The 23,729-nt window shown below is 43.0% G+C and overlaps 1 protein-coding gene across 1 annotated transcript; it reads left to right on the top strand.

Annotated features, from left to right (window-relative positions):
• Positions 1 to 355: 355 nt before the first annotated feature.
• On the top strand, positions 356 to 23,453 carry LOC135550978 (E3 ubiquitin-protein ligase RNF14-like). The gene is made up of 8 exons (XM_064982305.1): positions 356 to 655; positions 12,572 to 12,730; positions 12,842 to 12,972; positions 13,065 to 13,589; positions 13,668 to 13,896; positions 14,040 to 14,212; positions 22,736 to 22,866; positions 23,041 to 23,453. The coding sequence occupies exons 2-8, from the start codon at positions 12,580 to 12,582 to the stop codon at positions 23,096 to 23,098; spliced, it is 1,398 nt and encodes a 465-aa protein (XP_064838377.1). The 5' UTR covers positions 356 to 655; positions 12,572 to 12,579; the 3' UTR covers positions 23,099 to 23,453.
• The last annotated feature ends 276 nt before the right edge of the window (positions 23,454 to 23,729 follow it).

Genomic DNA, 23,729 nt, shown 5'->3' on the forward strand with positions numbered 1-23,729 from the left:
CCAATTACATCTGAAAGATGAGACTCGACTCGGTATAGAGACCTTGACTGGAAGCTAAATATATATTTACATCTTTGAGTTATTTTTTAGTTATAGTGGCTGCCACCCACAGGATGCATCTGTGCGAAATTTGGTGCTTTTATCACACAGTTTACTATTGAGTCCACATTTTCAGTTTAGTGGCACCACTAATATACAAAATATATTAATTTTAATTCCGCCATATTACTACAGAAATCATTGTAAATAATGTTTTTTTTTGTCAGTAACTAGTTGTTTGACAAAGGCCTTTGGCCACTTGGGGTCATAATTTACCCTTGGGTTAAGGCTGCACTCCACAACATGGTCACTCCGCACCGGCATCCTGCGGGTCAGGCAGCCGGTGGCACCTTAATTGGGGAAGACGGCTCACAGTAATGGCATAAATGGAATGGCATCTAACACATATATGGTGTCCATGTGTTTGATACCATTCACTCCACCCATTGCCTGGCAGATCTAAGGACGCTCCATTATGCGTACCAAAGAGTTTGTTTCCAGGTCGGAAATGTCCGATTTGTCTTGAACGCAGCATCATCTTCCAACGAGTTTCCAGTCGGGAACGCGACAGAAGTATGTCATCATCCAAAAGTCTTTAGTGAGGCTGGAATATAAGGTAAATAACACATAGTTACATTACCACAATCTAAGAAAATGCTTGTAATCTACATATTTTAACCAGTGACTGATTACTCATGATAGCTACTACAGCTAACAAATGAAGGTGTGTAGGCCAACATTTCTAGCCTAACAAACGGTGAGTTACCTACTAGTATGCTGTTAACATTAGTTAGCTAATTTAGCTACTATCAATACGACGGTCAAGGCAGTTAGCCCTTGAGATCGTGTTAGGGCCTAGTGTTGTTACTGAGCCACTCTCGAACATAGTTATTTCTATTTGAAGCCGTGTCGGTTGCTAGCTTCCATACTTGTTAGTCAGTTAACGTTTCTAGCTAGATAACGTTAGATACGTTTTTACCCCCAAACTCAGTCCAGGGGTGGACGTTTTTACCCCCAAACTCAGTCCAGGGGTGGACGTTTTCTTTAGCACTACACATCGGATTCAAATAATCAAAGCTTGACGATTAGTTGTTCCTTTGAATCAGCTGTGTAGTAGCGCAAAAACCAAAACGTGCACCCCTTGGGTCCCTGGGACTGCTTTTGGGACACCCTGTGAGTTTATTCTCTTTAACAGGGTGTCAAACTCATTCCATGGAGGGACATGTCAGCTGGTTTTTGTTTTCTATAAAGTTACACTGGCTGTGATAGTTAGGTTTAGACTGGCAGCCCAATTCTGATTTTTCTTTTCTCCCACTAATTGGTATTTTAACACATTACATCAGATCTTTTTTGATGTGATTGGTAAAAAGATCAATTCATGAAAAAAAATATCCTAATTGATCTGCCTAACTATCACCGAAGACATGGGCCCCCCCCATGGAATGAGTTTGACACCCTTGTTAAAGAGAATCAACTAACACAGGGTTTCCGAAATGCGGTCCAGGGGACCACAAGTGAGGCACGTTTTGTTTTTTTCCCTAACACTACACAGCTGATTCATAGAAACAACTAATCATCAAGCTTTTTATTTTATTTTACTAGGCAAGTCAGTTAAGAACAAATTCTTATTTTCAATGACGGCCTAGGAACAGTGGGTTAACTGCCTGTTCAGGGGCAGAACGACAGATTTGTACCTTGGCTTTGATTATTTGAATTGGCTGTGTAGTGCTAGGGGGGAAAAACCAACACATTCACACCTTGGGGTCCCCAGGACCGAGTTTGGGTGAAAAGCTGATCTAATGTTATAATCTTAAGACATGTTAACGTTACCTGACTAACTAGTATGGAAGCTACACAGTTTCAACTAGAACTATGCTCATAAGTAACTCTGTAACAACCCTAGGCCCTAATACGATCTCAAGGGCTATGTTGTCGGAGTCTGTACTGCCTCCGGGTTTCTTCATGCGTTGCGCTGACAGAAATAAACATCTCTCTGGGAAGAAGAGCGGGGGTGTATGCTTCATGATTAATGACTCATGGTGTAACAATAACAACATATCAACTCCTTCTGTTCACCTGACCTAGAATTCCTTACAATCATATGCCGACCATATTATCTCCCAAGAGAATTCTCGTCAGTTATCGTCACAGCTGTGTATAAACCCCCCCAAGAAGGCAAATATAACTGAACTAAATGACTATTGCCACGTAGTACTCACTTGTCATCATTAAGTCCTTTGAGAGACTAGTCAAGGATCCTATCACCTCCACCTTATTGCTACCCTAGACAACCACTGCCACCCTAGCCCCAACAGGTCCACAGATGCAATCGCCATCACACTGCACACTGTCCTATCCCATCTGGACATGAGGAATGCTGAGCTGTATGTACAGCATTCTTACAAAAGTATTCAACCCCACAGTACCATCCAAGCTCATCATTAAGCTGGAGGCCCTGGGTCTCAACCTCGCCCTGTGCATTTGGGTTCTGGACTTTCTGATGGGCTGCCCCCAGGTGGTGAAGGTGGGAAACATCTCCACTTTGCTGACCCTCAACACTGGGGCCCCACAAGGTTGCGTGCTCAGCCCCCTCTTGTACTCTCTGTTCACCCATGACTGTGTGGCCATGCACACCTTCAACTCAATCATCAAGTTTGCAGACGACACAACAGTAGTGGGCTTGATTACCAACAACGACGAGACAGCCTAAAGGGAGGCGGTGAGGGCACTCTGAGTGTGGTGTCAGGAAAACAACCTCTCACCCAATGTAAAAAAAAAAAAAAAAAACGATTATCATGGACTTCAGGAAACAGCAGAGGGAGCACCCCCATTTTAAGTTCCTCGGCGTACACCACGGATAATCTCCTGGTTCACTCACACACAGCGAGGTGAAGAAATTTGGCTTGTCACCTAAAACCTTGACAAACTCTTAAAGATGCACAATTGAGAGCATCCTACCGGGCTCTATTGCTGCCTACAGACTCACTTGTCACGTTAAACAATGCCACTTTAATAATGTTTACTTATCTTACATATGAGATGATATGCCGCTCGGCCATCGCTTATCCATATTTATATGTACATATTCTTATTCCATCCCTTTAGATTTGTGTGTATTAGGTAGTTGTTGGGGAATTGTTAGATATTTACTGCACTGTCGGAGCTAGAAGCACAAGCATTTCGCTACACTCGCATTAACATCTGCTAACCATTTGTATGTGACCAATAAAATTTGATATAACTTTAGCTGGCTAAGTGCTTTGACATACATTGTTCTGATTTGCTGTTAGTATAATGTAAAATTCACAAAGGTGGCATAAACAAAATGCAATGTTTAGACGTTCCATTGCTTTAAATCTCAAATCAGCAAATCCCTTCTATGGCCAGTTGTGGTTTTGAGGAACAAATAGGCCACTTAATAGGCATTATTTTTGGATCACCCCCTCAGCTCAGTACATAAAACCAACAGGTGTGTGCAGAGGGTGAGCCCTCATCCCCACTAGCTGTGTTTCTTTTCTTTCTCTGTTCCAACCACCATGACCTACAGACACAGCTTCACCAGTGCTATTCTGGATACACTGGTTAACCCTTAAAGCGCCAACATATGTTTTTGCTGATTGCAAAGATACTTTTTTTCCCTTTACCTTTTGTAACAATTAATTGGTTTTAAGTCCCCAAAATTAGTATATAGTCGCAGCCTCTGTGACTGACAACCAGTTTCAGAAAAATGTCAATTAATGTTGTGCTGCAGCCTGATGTCCGAGTCATCCACAGGAGGTTGGTGGCACCATAATTGGGGAGGATGGGCTCGTGGTAATGGCTGGAGCGCTGTTGGTGGAATGGTATCAAACCCATTTGCTCCATTCCAACCGTTATTATGAGCCGTCCTCCCCTCCGCAGCCTCCACTGCCATCCATCCCACTGGGAAGGAGAGAGAGGAGATCCATCAAGAGTTCATTTTTATTTTACTATTAATCAATCAATAATTTGTTAGTAAGAGTTAATTGGTTCCTCTCTGGCCTCACCTCTGCGCACCACTCTCTCCTGACTTAAATTTGATGGCCAATGTTAGCTAGCTAGCTTGCTAGATACAGGGCTCGAGACTAACTTTTTTTTGTCACCGTCCCAAAGTGCAATTTTAATCTGTCCCAAACTGAAGATGAACCATCCCAAATTAAAAAAATATGTTTTGATATGCTAACATGGGTCCACTCATAGGACCGAGGTCATTCATAGTGATTTAAAAGGCAAATAAGAGTAGCATACTACTGACAGATAAATGGTGCTGTCAACTGAGCCAGAAATTCACATTTTAATTTGTTTCTAAAAAATCCAACATTTGAATAAAATTTTTATACATTCTGCATAATTATATAAATAATTAGGCTACATGTAAAATTATAGCCAAAGATATTTCAGGAATAATGCCAGAGAAGCCGGTGTTTGGGGGAAATATTGGCAAGGGTGTTATGCCCGAGATGAAGTTGAGGGCAGGGAATATCCTCAACACCGGCTTTGAGGGCATTATCAATTTTATACAATGGGTTACCAACATATTCAAGTGATGACTGACAAATTTTCATACTATTTCATCCTTCCACAAGATCTAGTCCCGTCACAAATCTAGGGTTTCTAGAGACACGACCCAGTGGTTCATTCTAAATATTCCATTGCCATACTGGCTGGCAATGTTCTTATCCCATGCTTGCTAGCTAGCCAACTACGGCTAACTTAGTCATGTCAAAAAGTACAGCCAGAATAACCGCAAAGTAGCTGCATTTGTTTAAGCTGTTTTCTAGTGACATTTATTTGGATACATCCATAACAATGAGCTAATGAGGCGCGATTTCACCTGGAATAGAAAATGCTCACTCGTAAGGACACTTGTTCAGGGGAGCTAGCCAACAAACACAATCACTTCAAACTGAAGCTGGAAAGACTGCAAACAAGCTGCGTTTCATTGTACCTTTTTTTAAATTGACTTAAATTTTTTATATATCCATAAAAATGATGCCAGCCGGTTCATGATTTCGACTGGTTCGTTACTATGGGACAGCAGAAGATTTAATATTTAAACAAATTCAATGTTGCAAATGTCGGAGAAACTTATTTATACAAATCTTCGCTGTTGAAAACAAAATGTTAGTCTAAAAGAAATGTGAGATGTCTAGATGCTTTTTATAATGTAGATAAAGTTTATAAGTTGCCTGGCTGGACTGATAGTGGATTGCGCAGTCAGATGGTGCATCATAGATTTAGCTGGTGGCAACTTGTGGAATAGACACCGGCTGGAATGCGGTTTTAACCAATCAGGATTAAACCCACCTGTTGTATAAATGCATATTGATTACAGCCTCATGTTCACACCAATGCTATCTGACATGAGGGAGGTGCCAGAGAATGTAGCCAAACTATAACAAGACTTTTAATTACGTAAATATTGGCTAAAGGCCAGTCATGTTTGTCATGTCTTTGAATGAAGAGATTGTGATAAAACTGTCCAGTTTGAGTGTTTTGTTGCAGCTCGTTCCGGTCACTAGCTGCAGTGAACTGAAAAGAGACGCGACCCAGGGATGTGTGCGCTTTGGGGACCTTTAACAGAATGTGACTGGCATAATGGGCGTTTTATGTGGAGGATGAGGGCTGCAGTAGATATGAGGTGGGAGTGAGGCCTACGAGGGTTTTATAAATAAGCATCAACCATTGGGTCTTGCGACGGATATACAGAGATTACCGTTTACAGATGAGTATAGAGTGGTGATGTGTCCTATACGGGGAATTGATGGCAAATCTGATGACCGACTGGTAAAGAACATCTAGCCGCTCGAGACTCTGACCTGCCGATCTGTAAATTCTGTCTCCGTAATCTAGCATGGGTAAGATGGTCATCTGAATCAGGGTTAGTTTGGCAGCTGGGGTGAATGAGGAGTGATCACAATAGAGGAAACCAAGTCTAGATTTAACTTTAGCCTCCAGCTTTGATATGTGCTGAGAGAAGGACAGTGCACCGTCTAGCCATACTCCCAAGTACTTGTATGAGGTGACTACATTGGGCTCTAAACCTTCAATGGGCTCTACATTGGGCATTCTTCTTACCACACCTTACCAGACCTTAGTTTTGGAGGTGTTCAGAACAAGGTTAAGGGTAGAGAAAGCTTGTTGGCCACTAAGAAAGCTTTGTTTTAGAGCATTTAACACGAAGTCCGGGGAGGGGCCAGCTGAGTATTACTGTATCATCTGCATGTAAATGGATGAGAGCGCATCCTACTGCCTGAGCTATGTTGTTGATGTAAATTGAAGCCTTGGGGTACTCCCTTGGAGACAGGCAGTGGCTGAGACAATTTTCGGACTTCATACACTGCACTCTTTGAGAGAGGTAGTTAGACACCAGTCCTCCTTAGCCGGCCCACAAGAATGGAATGGTCTACCACAGTGGTCACCAACCTCTTCAAGCCTAAGATCACATCCCAAGTCCAAATGTTAACCAAGATCTACCGTTTGCAAAAAATCAAGAAAAAACAAGGCCACAATGTAGTTCCACTTTGACATTCTTTATTTTGTTACCTGTCAGTCACAAGCAAATTATTTATTTGATTATACAAATAGTATAATCAGAAGTTCAACTACCATTCAACATTTTAAGTCATATTACATTTTTCAATATTTCTACAGGCCTATTACTCATTCACCATTCATATATAACCTCAATCAGTCAAATACAGGCCTAAGCCAATCATGTACTGTTTCACTTTCCCTTTTTGAAGAACACGCAACACGGATCATATCCTTTTGTTATCAATAGAGCCTACAACAGATTTCAAACTGGCAATTCTCACTCACACTGATGTCTGTGGATGAGATCCCCCTCCCCACACACACACATTCAATGTGATGGCTGTGATTGCACACTATCAGCTCTGTAGTCTGCCTCATAGTTTGACACAGCAAGTCTGACACGGTCTGTGAGATATCTAATTAGTTAGACAAGACCTGTTCTTTGACTTGGTTATTTTAATTTGTGAAAAGGCCATCTCACAGAGATGTTGACCCAAAGTAGACCTTCACCTTAAGTGTGCAGGATGAAAGGAGGGGAAACTTTTCAAAGTATCTTTGTTTCCGATGTTTTGCGACCTTTTCCCAAACCTGGAGAAGTGCACCAGCCTTCCATTCCTCAGCTGAAAGGCCCACACCTTGGCCTTAAGGATCAGCATGGTAGACGTGTTGTTGCCTTCTCTTACCACCTGGGGGCGGCCCATCAGGAAGTCCAGGATCCAGTTGCAGGGGGAGGTGTTTAGTCTCAGCTTTGTGGGTACTATGGTGTTGAACGCTGAGCTGTAGTCAATGAACAGCACTCTCACATAGGTGTTCCTTTTGTCCAGGTGCGAAAGGGCAGTGTGGAGTGCGATTGCTTCATCTGTGGATCTGTTGGGGCGGTATGCGAATTGGAGTGGGACTAGGGTGTCCGGGAGGATGTTGTTGATGTGAGCCATGACCAGCCTTTCAAAGCACTTCATGGCTACCGACGTGAGTGCCATGGGGCGGTAATCATTTAGGCAGGTTACCTTCACTTCGTTGGGCACAGGGACTATGGTGGTCTGCTTGAAACACGTAGCTATTACAGACTCGGTCAGGGAGAGGTTGAAAATGTCAGTGAAGGCACTTGCCTGTTGCTCCGCGCATGCTTTGAGTACACGTCCTGGAAATCCTTCTGGCCCAGTGGCTTTGTGAATGTTGACCTGTTTTAAAGGTTTTGTTCACGTCGGCTACCGATAGCGTTCATGTTACCTAATGAAAATGCTATACAATATGATCTTGTTGCCATCTGATGCACATTCAGATGTCATAAAACAGCACTCTAGAGCTCTCCCTGTCCTGTGCCATGCCTTGATAGCATTGTTTATGTTATCTGGAAATGTGCATGTACACCCTGGCCCATCTACTGTTGTTAGCCCCAATTCTGACTTGTGCTCTGATATCCACTTCACTGATTTCTGCTTTTGTAAAAGCCTGGGTTTTCTGCACGTTAACACTAGAAGCTTATTACCTAAAAATAGATCAATTGAAAGTGTGTGTTCACAGCTCCAATCCAGATGTGTTGGTCATTACTGAGACGTGGTTAACAGAGGGGCCCCTCATGGGTGGGTACTTAGTCCCCTCCTGTACTCCCTGTTCAGCCACGACTGCATGGCCAATCACGACGACTCATTAAGTTTGCTGACGACACAATAGTGGTAGGCCTGATCACTGACAACGATGAGATGGCCTATAGGGAGGAGGTCAGAGACCTGGCCGTGTGGTGCCAGGAAAACAATTTCTCCCTCAATGTGAGCAAGACTAAGGAGCTGATCGTGAACTATAGGAAAAGGCTTTCCGAACAGGCCCCCATTAACATCGACTGGGCCGTAGTGGAGCGGGTCGAGAGCTTCAAGTTCCTTGGTGTCCACATCACCAACAAACTATCATGGTCCTAACATACCAAGACCGGGTCCCCAGATCCTCAAAAAGTTCTACAGCTGCACTATCGAGAGCATCCTTACCGGTTGCATCATTTCCTGGTATTTCCTGCTTGGCATTAGAACGTAAGGCGCTACATTGGGTAGTGCGAATGGCCCAGTACATCACTGGGGACAAGCTTCCTGCCATCCAGGACCTATATAATAGGTGGTGTCAGACTCCAGTCACCCAAGTCAGACTGTTTTCTCTGCTACCGCATGGCAAGCGGTACCGGAGCACCAAGTAAAGGACCAAGAGGCTCCTCAGCAGCTTCTACCCCCAAGCCATAAGAATGCTGAACAATTTAATAAAATCACCACCAGGCAATTTACGTTGACCCCCCCCCCCCCCCCCCCCTGCCTTTTGTACACTGCTGCTGCTCGCTGTTTATTATCTTCACCCCCACCTACATGTACAAATGACCTCAACTAACCTGTACCCCCGCACACTGGCTCAGTACTGGTGCCCCCTGTATATAACCTCATAATTGTTAGTCATTTTTTAAATTATTACTTGGTAAATATTTTCTGAACCAACAGTGCAGTTCAAGAAGAGTTAAGAGCTTTGTAAGTAAGCATTTCACGGTAAAGTCTACACTTGTTGTATTCGGCACGTGACAAAGTTTGATTTGAATAAAAAAGCTGGCGAGAGGTGGTTAGAATAGGATGGGAGGCCAAAAGTATGTATCCAATAGAGTCAGTCTCAAGTGTGGGAACAAACAGTCTGTCCCACGGTTGGGTAAGAAAGTTTGTAGTCAACAACATATGCAGGAGTCGTGAGGCAAAATGCACAAGAAAAAAATGTGAATATTTAAACTACTTAGAGCTAGCCTTTGTAAGTTCAGAGTCACTCGCCACAACAGTGCGCGTGTGCTGGAGGCGAGCGAAAGCTCGGGAGAGGGGGGAGTGTGGTGGGGGTACCTGTACCAGACGGAGAGACGGGCCAGTGCAGACGGTGAACAGATCGCCAGGTGGCATCCAAGCAGCAGGCAACGGGAGAAGCTTTTATTTCTGGAGGCAGAAATGTAGAAAATGGCAGTAAATGGTCTTTGAACAGCAGGTGGGGGCTTCAGAGGATGCTTCAAAGACTCCTGCCACTTGTTGGGCCCAAAGGCCTCGACACCTTTTTATTCACACCTTAGTGATGATTGAATTTGTCCTTGGAGCCTTAACTCAGCATTCAGTCCCTGTAAAGTAAAATATTATTGTCATGTACTTTTTTTTCTTTTCTGGGCTTTCAAAATACCATCAAACAACACTATTTACTCAGTTCCAGGTTGGTTGGTGTCCTCAGGTCTCTGTTTGTTTGCTAGAGCACCCTATGTATAGCTTGGAAAAAGGAAACCTTGGCAGCAGTAATCTCTGGTTAATTTTGGTCAAAATTAGGTTGTAGGTTTGGAGTTTTGATCTGGAGCGAAGGCCATGCTGTGGAGGGTAGCATCCTGGATATGTACCTGCTGAAAAATCCAAGTTTATCTACCTCCAAATCTATCCTTTTGTAAAAAAAAATATGTTAAAAAATGTGAGCTCACATGCAGCTGTCTGTCTTTCTCTCGCTCTCTCTGGGGGGTGTTTTTGTAGGCGATAGTTCAGCACAATTCGTAATATTGTTCTAGAACATTCCCACAATCTGAACCATCCCAGACATATTTTGTTTATCCATGGACGACGGGACACCTATTAATTTTGAGCCCTAACTATATACCCAGAGAAAGCACACCGATTGATCCTCTTTCTGAAATTGTTTGCTTGTTTCTCTCCCTTATTGTGTTGGCTCTAATAATGATTGGTAGGACTGAGGGGCAGTGAGGATGCAAAGAAAGAGGCAAACAAAAATTAGAGCAAGAAGTAAGCTATCAAATCAAGCTTTATTTATACAAAACATGTCATACATGAAATGCAATGTGCATCACAGGAAAAAACAAATTAAAAATCCTATGAAAATAAAAGCTGAAATATTTACTTTCAACTCGCTTGCATTTGCATTTCAGCTTTGTTCCAACAGAATCTGTCATATGGACACCAACGCATTGAGACATTATTTTAGTGTAATAAAGGATAAGTACACTTTTCTAACGATACCCTTTTTATGTCTCAACTACTCAAATTGTGTGCAGAGCAGACACTACTAAAACAAGTATTAATGAACATTGATTCTGGAAAAATGAATTCTCAGTTTGTCACTCGCAGCATTGGGGTACCACGTACTGCTAGCAGTATTTTAGCCAAAGATTGTTATACTAGCTGTCTAGTCAAGTTGGCTAAACTTTAAATCTAAAGATTAGCTGGCTAATCACTATCACGTGGGCTTGAGAAATAGTTGATGAGACCTGTATTCATTCTCTATAGCCTAATGCCTGCTACCAGTGTCACTATTAGTGAATGTGCATTATGCATGGTTCTAGTTACATTTGTAACAAAAAATGACATTTTCAGAGACCGACTTGAAAGCCAGATTAGTGACTATTGCAAAAACAAAAAAAGCAGGAGAAATTATTAATTAAATTATTATTGGGCCTTATGGTTGTGGAAGGCTTATATTTAGCCTAGGTATAACTTCACAAGCCCTGCATTCATTAGATTATTGCTGACTGTTGAAATGCAGTGTATTTTACCTGTTTTAATAGTAAAACTTATTTAAAGAAAGGTGTGGTGTGTTTTCTATATTAGTGAATCGCCCATAAGTTTGAAAAAAAAAAAATTGATTCAATTTTTAGCCCATATTGCCCAGCCCTAGTTGAAACTGCTTGTCAGAGAGGAAGATGTGATCTCTCAACTTTGTTGGCGTGAGAGGCAGGGGGAGGGGCTTGGTGCGTGTAAACCAAAAAGGAAGAGGTGCTGCGAGAGGTTTCACTCTTGCTAAAATAAGGCCAAGGCATTTCTATGGGCTTATATTGCCTGCCTTCCTGCATTTGGGACAACGACTCCCATTGTTAGGGTGGAGATATGAATCTCGTCATTATAAACAGATCTCTGGTGTAAATGGCAAGGTGCCCAGAGGAGCAAAGGAGTTTAGACATGAGAACAAGCAGATATACAAATTAAAAATAATAAAACCTTGATTCTTGCAAAACAGGCATTTTGGAATTTTGCGCAAAAACATACATTTGAATTTATTCAATATATCACCCAGCCCTAATTTCAGGCCATCAATGGTCGAGAAGAGCACTCTCTAATTAGTCTGAATAATAGTGATGTAGTTAGAAGAATGTGCACGTCTGACATTTCTAATTGCCTTGTTATATTTGCCTAGTTGCTCTATCAGAATATCATAATGGACTTGCAACTATGACTTTCTCCACTTCTGCTCTGTCTTTGTGTAATTTCTCTTAATTTATTAGTTTCCTCATCCAAGGCGCTCTCCGATTGGAAGTGGCCCTTTTCAACCGTACTGGAGTTATGGCATCAATGGTTGCCCTTAATTTACTATTAAAGTTATCAACTAAATCATCACGAGGCAGGCATAATAGCTGATTCTGTAGCAACTTCAGAGGTAAGATAGTGTTTCTTAATGTGTTCAGTATTACCCTGTGCTATGGGCAACAAGGTAGTAAAAAAGACAGTGGTGATCAGATAAAGCAACATCAACAATAGAGGATATATCAATAGAAAGCCCCTTGGTAATAACCAGGTCCAGTAACATGTTGGATAACAAGTCCATAGAGCTCAAAAGATTTATCAATTCAGTGGTCTTGGAGTCAGTCTCTTAGTCAACGTGAATATTAAAGTTGCTGGCGTATCTGCACTCTCATTGGCTAAAATGGTCCCACCTAATCTTGCCTCCTGACTGCCTTCCATTTTTGAAGACATTTCTTTTCATTGCTAGAGTGGCCACTACAGTATCAGGTGTATATATAACGGATCATCTGTGGTTGACTGAAGACATCACAGCACAGATTGATAGGTAAACTTACTGCTTTGATCCTATAGGTACGCTCGCAATGGCCACCAGTCCACCCATCATACCATCATTGACATGAATGGCGACGTTCTATTCATTCTTCTTTCTATGGTTTAATTTTACTGTTGTTGCCTCACAGGAATGTGAATGTCGGAGGACCAGGCAGCGCAGAAGGATGAGCTGCTTGCTCTAGCGAGTATTTACGACGAAGAGGAGTGTCACGGAGCTGAATCGGCACAAGGCGGAGAAATACAACTATGCCTTGAACTTCCTCCTAATTTCAAGTTGATAGTCAAAGGTAAGGCTGTGTTTCCTTTCCTCTACATTAATACTACTTGTTCCTTTAAAAAAAAAAAAAAATTGTTTTAATCAACAACAACCTGAAATTGAATGTGTTTCTTTCTGTCAGGAGACAAGCACACAGAATATGACGTATCTTTCCTACCTCCCCTGGTGCTTAACTTTGAACTTCCTGCCGACTACCCTTCCTCCTCATCTCCGGTCTATACACTAAGTTCCAAATGGCTGTCAAGGGACCAGGTGAGGCAGACGCACCATTGTACGAAATCAAATAACATCTTTCAACAACGTTCCCCTTGTCTTCCTGACAAACCCTGTTTTCTACCCCTCAGATGACTTCTCTCTGCAAGCGTCTAGATGAGCTGTGGGGGGAGAACCAGGGCTGTGTTGTCGTCTACACATGGATCCAGTTCCTCAAGGAGGAGGCGTTTGCCTTCCTGGATGTCAAGTCTCCACTAGAGGTTGTTAAGGCAGGCAAGGCTCCGGTTGACTCGAAGAGAAGCAAGGCTGCTGTGAAGCAGGCGGGGACTATAATCGGGGAGGAAGGCAAACTGGAGTCTCTGCTGGAGCTGGACCCCCGTGCTGTGCTGGTGGTGGACCCCCGTACTGATATCCTACCTCAGCTACTGGACTTTGACGAAGCTCAAAGGCAGAAGGTGTTTGACGGCAAGGCGTTCTGCTGTAGCATCTGCTTCATGGAGAAGCTGGGCTCGAGCTGCCTGTGCTTCAAGGAATGCCAGCACGTGTACTGCAAGGCCTGCATGACAGAGTACTTCGGGATTCAGATCCGCGACGGCAACGTTCAGTGTCTTAACTGCCCCGAGCCCAAGTGCACCTCCTTGGCTATGCCCTCACAGGTAACTTTTGACTGAACTCTTAAATGAGCTCTTATGGTCCTCTTATGAGTACTGACTAATACACTCCCCCTTGTACAGGTCAAGCTCCTTGTCGGGGAGGAGTTGTTTACTCGTTATGACCGTCTCCTGCTTCAGTCCAGCCTGGACCTGATGGCTGATGTGGTGTACTGCCCTCGCCAGTCATGTTGTCAGGCTGTGATGGTGGAGCAAGACACCACCATGGGCATCTGCCCTGCCTGTCAGTATGCCTTCTGCACCCTCTGCAAACGTGGATACCACGGCCTGTCCCACTGCAAGGTCACAGCAGGTAAAGGAAATAATTGTACATTGTATTACATAGTCTATATTATATTACCTGACATGTTTAATGAGTTATATGCTGTGCACAATCTAAATGGAGGTTAGAATAATGGTTTTGGTATTAAGAGGGGCCTCTCTCCTGCCATGTAGATGAGCTGCGAGGCCTAAGGGATGAGTATATCTCTGCCAGTGCCGAGGGGAAGAAGTTCATGGAGCAGCGTTTTGGGAAGCGGGTTATCCAGCGTGCCGTGGAGGAGTCCTTCAGCAGGGACTGGCTCTATGAGAACTGTAAAGGCTGCCCGCGCTGTGGCACTAACATACAGGTATGTTGCGCTCTGCACAAGAAGACGTTATTTAGTTTACATGTGTTTTGCTGCTCCTACATGAGGTTGCAAGTAGCCTAGCGGTTAGAGCGTTTGGCCAGTAACCAAAATGTTACTCGTTCGAATCCCCAGTAAAACACATTTGTTGATTTGCTACTGAGCAAGGCACTTAACCCCAATTTCTCCTGGGTCACCATCAATAATGGCTGACCCCTATCGGAGTATCTCCAGGGGAGTGTGATATGCAAAAAACACATTTCCGTTTCACACCACACACTGTACAGGTTACACACTTGTACATGTGTGAAACAGGACAGATATTTAAACATCCTCTTTTTGACCTGATCCCAAGGGTTAAAGTTCCGTCATTGTGACAGATTTCCATCATATGGATTCTGAAGAGGTCGTTTTTGAGATCATTGTAGATGTCCATTAAAAATGTCTGCACTCGTGCAGGTGACACAGCCTAATACAGACTTCTGTGAAATATATTCCCAGATAAATGTATTCTGAAATATTTTATTTTCTCTGTGATGCTGTGTGCACTGAACTGACATGCATGATTGTGGATGACACTGATGATCAGATGAAAGAAATGAAAGTCACATCACCACAGCGCTCACCTCGGACCCTAGCTGCTGGCTAAGTCATTCAAAAACTTATACTTTATCACTCAGAATGGAACTTTTCAGTGCTTCTATTTTTGCCATATAATGTTAAAACAAAATCGGACAACCCCATAGTATAATAGTTTACCTATTTACCTAGTCGGCTTGTTGTCTTTTTATGCGAGATACATGCGCCTCGAGAGGAATATTTATTCTGACAAGCAGTCAATGTACTACAATTCTTAATGCAATCGCGGGAAAACACTTTTGAAAGCAGTTTCAGTCGTAAAAAAAAAGAAAAAAGACTGGGTCCTAGTTCCATTGCTACCATGTTTATTTATCTTCTCCTTCAATTGCATGTTTGGCATTGTTTTACAACCGGAGTTTCCAGGAGCGTGGTTTAGGGAGGAGCGTGGTTTAGGGAGGAGCGTGGTTTGCGAGTTTCCAGCAGCGTGGTTTAGGCTCAGCTGCCCAACACAGCTCTTAAAGGAAATGACATACTTTGTAATAGAAAAAAAAAAAAAAAAAAAACTGAGTGAATAATGGTGATTGTTATTAATTTATTATAAATATATACATCAGGATGTGTCCAATGGGGTAAATGCAGACTATGCCTGTATGTGGTAAAGTGAAAATCTGAGGTCCCAAGGCTACAGTCCGAGACTACAGGAAGATATTTTTACACCGGGCTTGCAGGATTTGTTGTTGACTTTAGATATGTTTCTTAGAATTTCTGACTTTTATAATTATATACATGCAGCTTAGAAAAATACTTTTAGGGACTTGGGAGAAAATGAGTTTTGTGTACATACATACATACATACATACATACATATTTTTTTTATTTCACCTTTATTTAACCAGTTAGGCTAGTTGAGAACAAGTTCTCATTTGCAACTGCGACCTGGCCAAGATAAAGCATAGCAGTGTGAACAGACATCAACACAGAATTACACATGGAGTAAACAATAAACAAGTCAATAACACAGTAGAAAAAAAGAGTCTATACATTGTGTGCAAAAAGCATGAGGAGGATGGCAAATAATTACAATTTTGCAGATTAACACTGGAGTGATAAATGATCAGATGGTCATGTACAGGTAGAGATATTGGTGTGCAAAAGAGCAGAAAAGTAAATAAATAAAAACAGTATGGGGATGAGGTAGGTAAAATTGGGTGGGCTATTTACCGATAAGACTATGTACAGCTGCAGCGATCGGTTAGCTGCTCAGATAGCAGATGTTTGAAGTTGGTGAGGGAGATAAAAGTCTCCAACTTCAGCGATTTTTGCAATTCGTTCCAGTCACAGGCAGCAGGGAACTGGAACGAAAGGCGGCCAAATGAGGTGTTGGCTTTAGGGATGATCCGTGAGATACACCTGCTGGAGCGCGTGCTACGGGTGGGTGTCGCCATCGTGACCAGTGAACTGAGATAAGGCGGAGCTTTACCTAGCATGGGCTTGTTGATGACCTGGAACCAGTGGGTCTGGCGATGAATATGTAGCGAGGGCCAGCCGACTAGAGCATACAAGTCGCAGTGGTGGGTGGTACAAGGTGCTTTAGTGACAAAACGGATGGCACTGTGATAAACTGCATCCAGTTTGCTGAGTAGAGTGTTGGAAGCAATTTTGTAGATCAGTAGGATAGTCAGTTTTACTAGGGTTTTACTAGCGTTTAAGAGCAGTTGGAGGCCACGGAAGGAGTGTTGTATGGCATTGAAGCTTGTTTGGAGGTTAGATAGCACAGTGTCCAAGGACGGGCCGGAAGTATATAGAATGGTGTCGTCTGCGTAGAGGTGGATCAGGGAATTGCCTGCAGCAAGAGCAACATCATTGATATATACAGAGAAAAGAGTCAGCCCGAGAATTGAACCCTGTGGCACCCCCATAGAGACTGCCAGAGGACCGGACAGCATGCCCTCCGATTTGACACGCTGCACTCTGTCTGCAAAGTAGTTGGTGAACCAGGCAAGGCAGTCATCAAAAAAACCAAGGCTACTGAGTCTGCCGATAAGAATATGGTGATTGACAGAGTCGAAAGCCTTGGCAAGGTCGATGAAGACTGCTGCACAGTACTGTCTTTTATCGATAGCCGTTATGATATCGATTAGTACCTTGAGCATTGCTGAGGTGCACCTGTGACCGGCTTGGAAACCAGATTGCACAGCGGAGAAGGTACGGTGTGATTCGAGATGGTCAGTGACCTGTTTGTTGACTTGGCTTTCGAAGACCTTAGATAGGCAAGGCAGGATGGATATAGGTCTGTAACAGTTTGGGTCCAGGGTGTCTCCCCCTTTGAAGAGGGGGATGACTGCGGCAGCTTTCCAATCCTTGGGGATCTGAGACGATATGAAAGAGAGGTTGAACAGGCTGGTAATAGGGGTTGCGACAATGGCGACGGATAGTTTCAGAAATAGAGGGTCCAGATTGTCAAGCCCAGCTGATTTGTACGGGTCCAGGTTTTGCAGCTCTTTCAGAACATCTGCTATCTGGATTTGGGTAAAGGAGAACTTGGAGAGGCTTGGGCGAGTAGCTGCGGGGGGGGGGGGCGGATCTGTTGGCCGAGGTTGGAGTAGCAGCCAGGCGGAAGGCATGGCCAGCCGTTGAGAAATGCTTGTTGAAGTTTTCGATAATTATGGATTTATCGGTGGTGACCGTGTTACCTAGCCTCAGTGCAGTGGGCAGCTGGGAGGAGGTGCTCTTGTTCTCCATGGACTTCAGTGTCCCAGAACTTTTTGGAGTTGGAGCTACAGGAAGCAAATTTCTGCCTGAAGAAGCTGGCTTTAGCTTTCCTGACTGACTGCGTGTATTGGTTCCTGACTTCCCTGAACAGTTGCATATCGCGGGGACTATTCGACGCTATTGCAGTCCGCCACAGGATGTTTTTGTGCTGGTCGAGGGCAGTCAAGTCTGGAGTGAACCAAGGGCTATATCTGTTCTTAGTTCTGAATTTTTTGAACGGAGCATGCTTATCTAAAATGGTGAGGAAGTTACTTTTAAAGAATGCCCAGGCATCCTCAACTGACGGGATGAGGTCAATGTCCTTCCAGGATACCCGGGCCAGGTCGATTAGAAAGGCCTGCTCACAGAAGTGTTTTAGGGAGCGTTTGACAGTGATGAGGGGTGGTCGTTTGACTGCGGCTCCTTAGCGGATACAGGTAATGAGGCAGTGATCGCTGAGATCCTGGTTGAAGACGGAGGAGGTGTATTTGGAGGGCCAGTTGGTCAGGATGATGTCTATGAGGGTGCCCTTGTTTACAGATTTAGGGTTGTATCTGGTGGGTTCCTTGATGATTTGTGTGAGATTGAGGGCATCTAACTTAGATTGTAGGACTGCCGGGGTGTTAAGCATATCCCAGTTTAGGTCACCAAACAGAACAAACTCTGAAGCTAGATGGGGGGCGATCAATTCACAAATGGTGTCCAGGGCACAGCTGGGAGCTGAGGGGGGTCGGTAGCAGGCGGCAACAGTGAGAGACTTATTTCTGGAGAGAGTAATTTTTAAGATTAGTAGTTCGAACTGTTTGGGTATGGACCTGGAAAGTACATTACTTTGCAGGCTCTCTCTGCAGTAGACTGCAACTCCTCCCCCTTTGGCAGTTCTATCTTGACGGAAAATGTTATTTAAATTTTTGGTGACCTTCCTGAGCCAGGATTCAGACACGGCAAGGACATCAGGGTTAGCAGAGTGTGCTAAAGCAGTGAGTAAAACAAACTTAGGGAGGAGGCTTCTGATGTTGACATGCATGAAACCAAGGCTTTTTCCATCACAGAAGTCAACAAATGAGGGTGCCTGGGGACATGCAGGGCCTGGGTTTACCTCTACATCACCCGCGGAACAGAGCAGGAGTAGTATGAGGGTGCGGCTAAAGCCTATCAAAACTGGTCGCCTCGAGCGTTGGGGACAAAGAATAAAAGGAGCAGATTTCTGGGCATGGTAGAATATATTCAGGGCATAATGCGCAGACAGGGGTATGGTGGGGTGCGGGTACAGCGGAGGTAAGCCCAGGCACTGGGTGACGATGAGAGAGGTTGTATCTCTGGACATGCTGGTTATAATGAGTGAGGTCACCGCATGTGTGGGAGGTGGGACAAAGGGGGTATCAGGGGTATGAAGAGTGGAACTAGGGGCTCCATTGTAAACTAAAACAATGATAACTAACCTGAACAACAGTATACAAGGCATATTGACATTTGAGAGAGACATACAGCAAGGCATACAGTAATCACAGGTGTTGAATTGGGAGAGCTAGCTAAAACAGTAGGTGAGACAACAGCTAATCAGCTAGCACAACAACAGCAGGTAAAATGGCGTTGACTAGGCAGGGAGGGTCGGATTAACTACACACAGAGCCTGAGTGCGGCTGGGGCCGACAGATAAAACATAAACAAGCAGAATGGAGTACCGTGATTAATGGACAGTCCAGCATGAATCAGCTATGTAGCCAAGTGATCAGTGTCCAGGGGGCAGCGGTGGATGGGGCACACACACACACACAGTTGAAGTCGGACGTTTACGTACACCTTAGCCAAGTAAATTTAAACTCAGTTTTACACAATTCCTGACATTTAATCCTAGTAAAAATGCATTATTTTAGGTCAGTTAAGATCACCACTTTATTTTAAGTATGTGAAATGTCAGAATAATAGTAGAGAATGACTTATTTCAGATTTCACATTCCCAGTGGGTCAGAAGTTTACATACACTCAATTAGTATTTGGTGGCATTGCCTTTAAATTGTTTAACTTGGGTCAAATGTTTTTCAGGTAGCCTTCCACAAGCTTCCCACAATAAGTTGGGTGAATTTTGGCCCATTCCTCCTGACAGAGCTGGTGTAACTGAGTCAGGTTTGTCGGCCTCCTTGCTCGCACACGCTTTTTCAGTTCTGCCCTCAAGTTTTCTATAGGATTGAGGTCAGGGCTTTGTGATGGCCACTCCAATACCTTGACTTTGTTGTCCTTAAGCCATTTTGCCACAACTTTGGAAGTATGCTCGGGGTCATTTTCCATTTGGAAGACCCATTTGCGCCCAAGCTTTAACTGATGTCTTGAGATGTTGCTTCAATATATCCACACAATTTTCCTCCCTCATGAGGCCATCTATTTTGTGAAGTGTACCAGTCCCTCCTGCAGCAAAGCACGCCCACAACATGATGCTGCCATCCCGTGCTTCGTTTGGGATGGTGTTCTTCGGCTTGCAAACCTCCCCATTTTTCCTCCAAACATAACGATGGTCATAACGGCAATGGTCATAACGATGGTCATTGTCCCCATGTGCAGTTGCAAACTGTAGTCTGGCTTTTTTTATGATGGTTTTGGAGCAGTGGCTTCTTCCTTACTGAGTGGTCTTTTTTTAGGTAATGTCGATATAGGACTCATTTTTACTGTGGATATAGATACTTTTGTATCGGTTTCCTCCAGCATCTTCACAAGGTCCTTTGCTGCTGTTCTGGGATTGATTTGCACTTTTCGTACCGAAGTACGTTCATCTCTTGGAGACAGAACACGTCTCCTTCCTGAGCGGTATGACGGCTTCATGCTCCCATGGTGTTTATACTTGCGTACTATTGTTTGTAAAGATGAACGTGGTACCTTCAGGCGTTTGGAAATTGCTCCCAAGGATGAACCAGACTTGTGGAGGTCTACAATTTTTTTTTCTTTTTTTTTTCTGAGGTCTTGGCTGATTTTCTTTTGATTTTCCCATGATGTCAAGCAAAGATGAGTTTGAAGGTCGGCCTTGAAATGCATCCACAGGTACACCTCCAATTGACTCCAATGATGTCAAGTTAGACTATCTGAAGCTTCTAAAGCCATGACATAATTTTGTGGAATTTTCCAAGCTGTTTAAAGGCACAGTCAATTTAGTGTATGTCAACTTCTGACCCACTGGAATTGTGATACAGTGAAATAATCTGTCTGTGAACAATTGTTGTAAAAATGACTTGTGTCATGCACAAAGTAGATGTCCTAACCGACTTGCCAAAACTACAGTTTGTTAACAAGAAATTTGTGGAGTGGTTAAAAAACGAGTTTCGACTTCACATATTCTTCCGACTTAGATACGTATCTGTTAAGATTTTCTGTGTAAAATTATTTTGACCAGTTTAAGGAATTAGAAGGCTGTTTCAACGGCCCAACATGTTTCTGGTAAGATTTTAGTTCTGCTTGGATGCATATTTTGTAGTTGAAATGCTGATAAAGATGTCACCTCCTACAGACTATAGGCCTAGCTAACTGCTCATTCTCTCAAGATGCTGAAATAAATTAATCATATTTCTCCACTCCTGTTCCCAAGTCAAAATGTTGCCTACATCTGGTGTATCATTTTACTGCAATAAATACTTAATTCTGCAGGAGTTGATATTAAGGCTATGTGAGCGGTTATAGACACAGTGTTAGGGTCGCATCAATTCAAATCTGGTATCAGGATAAATATGACAATGAGTCACCGATTTGTATGCTATGTATTTTTTTATTAGCTAAGCAATAAGTGGTAAATGCAATTTTCGTATATATGGGCTCTCTGTCCCACCTCCCAGGGCAAACAGAGAACTGACTTGTTCTTGGCAAAGATATTATAAATATACTCTGACAGAAATAGTTCCTGCTTCCGAGCCGGCCTGTCAGAGTAGAGACTGGGCGTGGTTTAGACTCACCCAGCCTATTGTTGATTGTTGGCGCAGAGCTGGTCCCAGCCCCCTAAGCGCTTCAGCGGTCAGTGTTGTAGATGTGTAGAATATGCAGTTCAGGCACCTGGCTCCTGTTATCTAACAAAAGGCCGTTTGTTCTTGCAACACTACGTTCTGAATGTTCCTCCCCCCCAACTCATTGCACAGTTCCTGTCTTCATGTTATTCTGTATTTTTCCATCATGAGAAAGGCCCATGGCCCTGAAACCGTTAACCATGTTTCAAGTCCGTGCATAACACAGAATCCTCATAAGTCAGTGTCTAGATTTTAGTTTCCATTTAACCCTTCTGAACAGTAGTTGACTCCAGTTCCCTTGACGTGGCATAGGCCTGTTTAAAGTCCCCATCTTTGAATGTCAAATTTGTATAGTGCTTCACAACCATCATGTACTGTAACCTCACTGCTATCATCCTCTTTTACAACTTCACCAAATCTTTCCCAAACATTCCCTTTTTGCCCTCTTTATTGTCAACTCTGACATTGTCCCTTTTGCCTCTGTGGATCGACATGAACTTTGTCTGCGTGTCTCCAAAAGTGTAGGCTATTTTGCGCGCATACAGTTACGCCCTAAAGTTTAGGCTTATGCACTATTGCCAGAGAGCTGAAAATGATGTAAGAAAAAAATCTATGTAGCATATAAATTGAACAAGAGTTATAGACTTATGGATTTTTATTTTTTTAAGGTATTATTTTCTCTTTATTAAACTTGCATGCCACCCACCCACCCTTCATCCACACAATATTTCATGGCCCTAAACCCGTCTGCCCTGTGGATATAACCGTCATTTGGGCTACAAGTATTCCTTCTTATTGCTAATAGCACATTTGATAATATAGAATATGAATAAGCTATATACATGGTCCAATATGGTAAAATAATTGTTATTGGGCCAATTTCTGGAAGGGGAATTTATATTTTAGCATTTTATTTGAATTAATTCTAGAGTAGAATGTCACCAGAACTGAGCTTCTCAGTCCTTCTACATAAACATTTATCCCAAGGAGGACCACGGACCCCTTAAGCAAGGGGACTCGAATCAGTACAAAATTATCTTCTTTCCTTTACTATGATGGTCGTGACTTTCTAACATGAAGGGGAGGTTAACTTGGACCCAGACAATCAATCTGACAAGTTTCAGTCATGGCATTGTGTTTGGGTTGTTTTAACCCCCATGATTCTATCTATAGGTTAATTTGATTGATCATCTTCTCTGGTTTCTCTGTGTAGAAGGTAGATGGCTGCAATAAGATGACTTGCACCTTGTGTAAGCAGTACTTCTGCTGGCTGTGTCTGGGCCAGCTCACACTTGTCAACCCCTACAGCCACTTCAATAACCCCTCCTCGCCTTGCTACAACCAGTGAGTAGCTTTGTTATTGTCCTCTTTCCTTTTTTGGAAGGCTTCATTGACGTTTGGCTCTGTGTGGTCATTTAGATGTACGATAAATCAGGATTATGCTCATAGAATGTTTATCTAACCTTTTTATTGACTTCATAATTAGTAAAAATGACATTTTACTTATGTGTTTTCTAGGCTGTTCCAGGGTGTGGATATTGATGAAGATGATGCCTTGAGTGATGAAGAGGACTGATGTGTGCAATACCTCAGTGTGCTTCGTTTGTTTGCAATTTATCTCACCCTCACTACACAAACTGCATCTGGATTTAGCCAACGCCACCATTTCTCACCATCATTGATCAGGCATTTACTATGCCAAAATATATCAGTAATTTCTAATGGTTAACTGGCTAGCAGAGAGCGATTCCCAGCTTATACAGGCACATTACCTTACTCCATACAGAAGTCAAATAGTCAGGGCCAGTATTTTTCTGAAAGCTCGTGAAGACGGCGTTCTAATGTGATGTGTTACAGTTCTAATGCTGAGTTTAGATGATTTGAACAGATAATGTTGCCATGTTTTATCAATCTCAATTTAAAAAGAAAATTCTGGGGTGAAATCTTACAATCAAGAACGGAGAACAACATTTTTGGAAGTTTTTACTATTCATTTTGATCATGAGTTAAAATCTATGTGGAAGAATATGTGTATACCCGGATACCATCCAAACCATGAGCTAACAACTTGATGTGAAAAAGGTGTATATATAGCATTGCCAAATGTGACTTTCAGCTAATGGTTAATATTTAATGTTATGTTGCTGGAATAGGATTTTTAGACACTTTTTAAAAATGTTTTTGTTCCTTTTTCACCAAAGGTACAT

Source organism: Oncorhynchus masou, chromosome 12 (assembly GCF_036934945.1).
Source record: "Oncorhynchus masou masou isolate Uvic2021 chromosome 12, UVic_Omas_1.1, whole genome shotgun sequence".
Lineage (NCBI taxonomy): Eukaryota > Metazoa > Chordata > Actinopteri > Salmoniformes > Salmonidae > Oncorhynchus > Oncorhynchus masou.

Excerpts from the sequence above, each read along its gene's own strand:
- LOC135550978 (XM_064982305.1), top strand. The coding sequence starts at position 12,580 with ATGTCGGAGGACCAGGCAGCGCAGAAGGATGAGCTGCTTGCTCTAGCG. Across the intron at positions 12,973-13,064 it reads AATGGCTGTCAAGGGACCAG|ATGACTTCTCTCTGCAAGCG; the intron begins GTGAGGCAGACG and ends TCTACCCCTCAG. Across the intron at positions 13,590-13,667 it reads CCTTGGCTATGCCCTCACAG|GTCAAGCTCCTTGTCGGGGA; the intron begins GTAACTTTTGAC and ends CCCCTTGTACAG.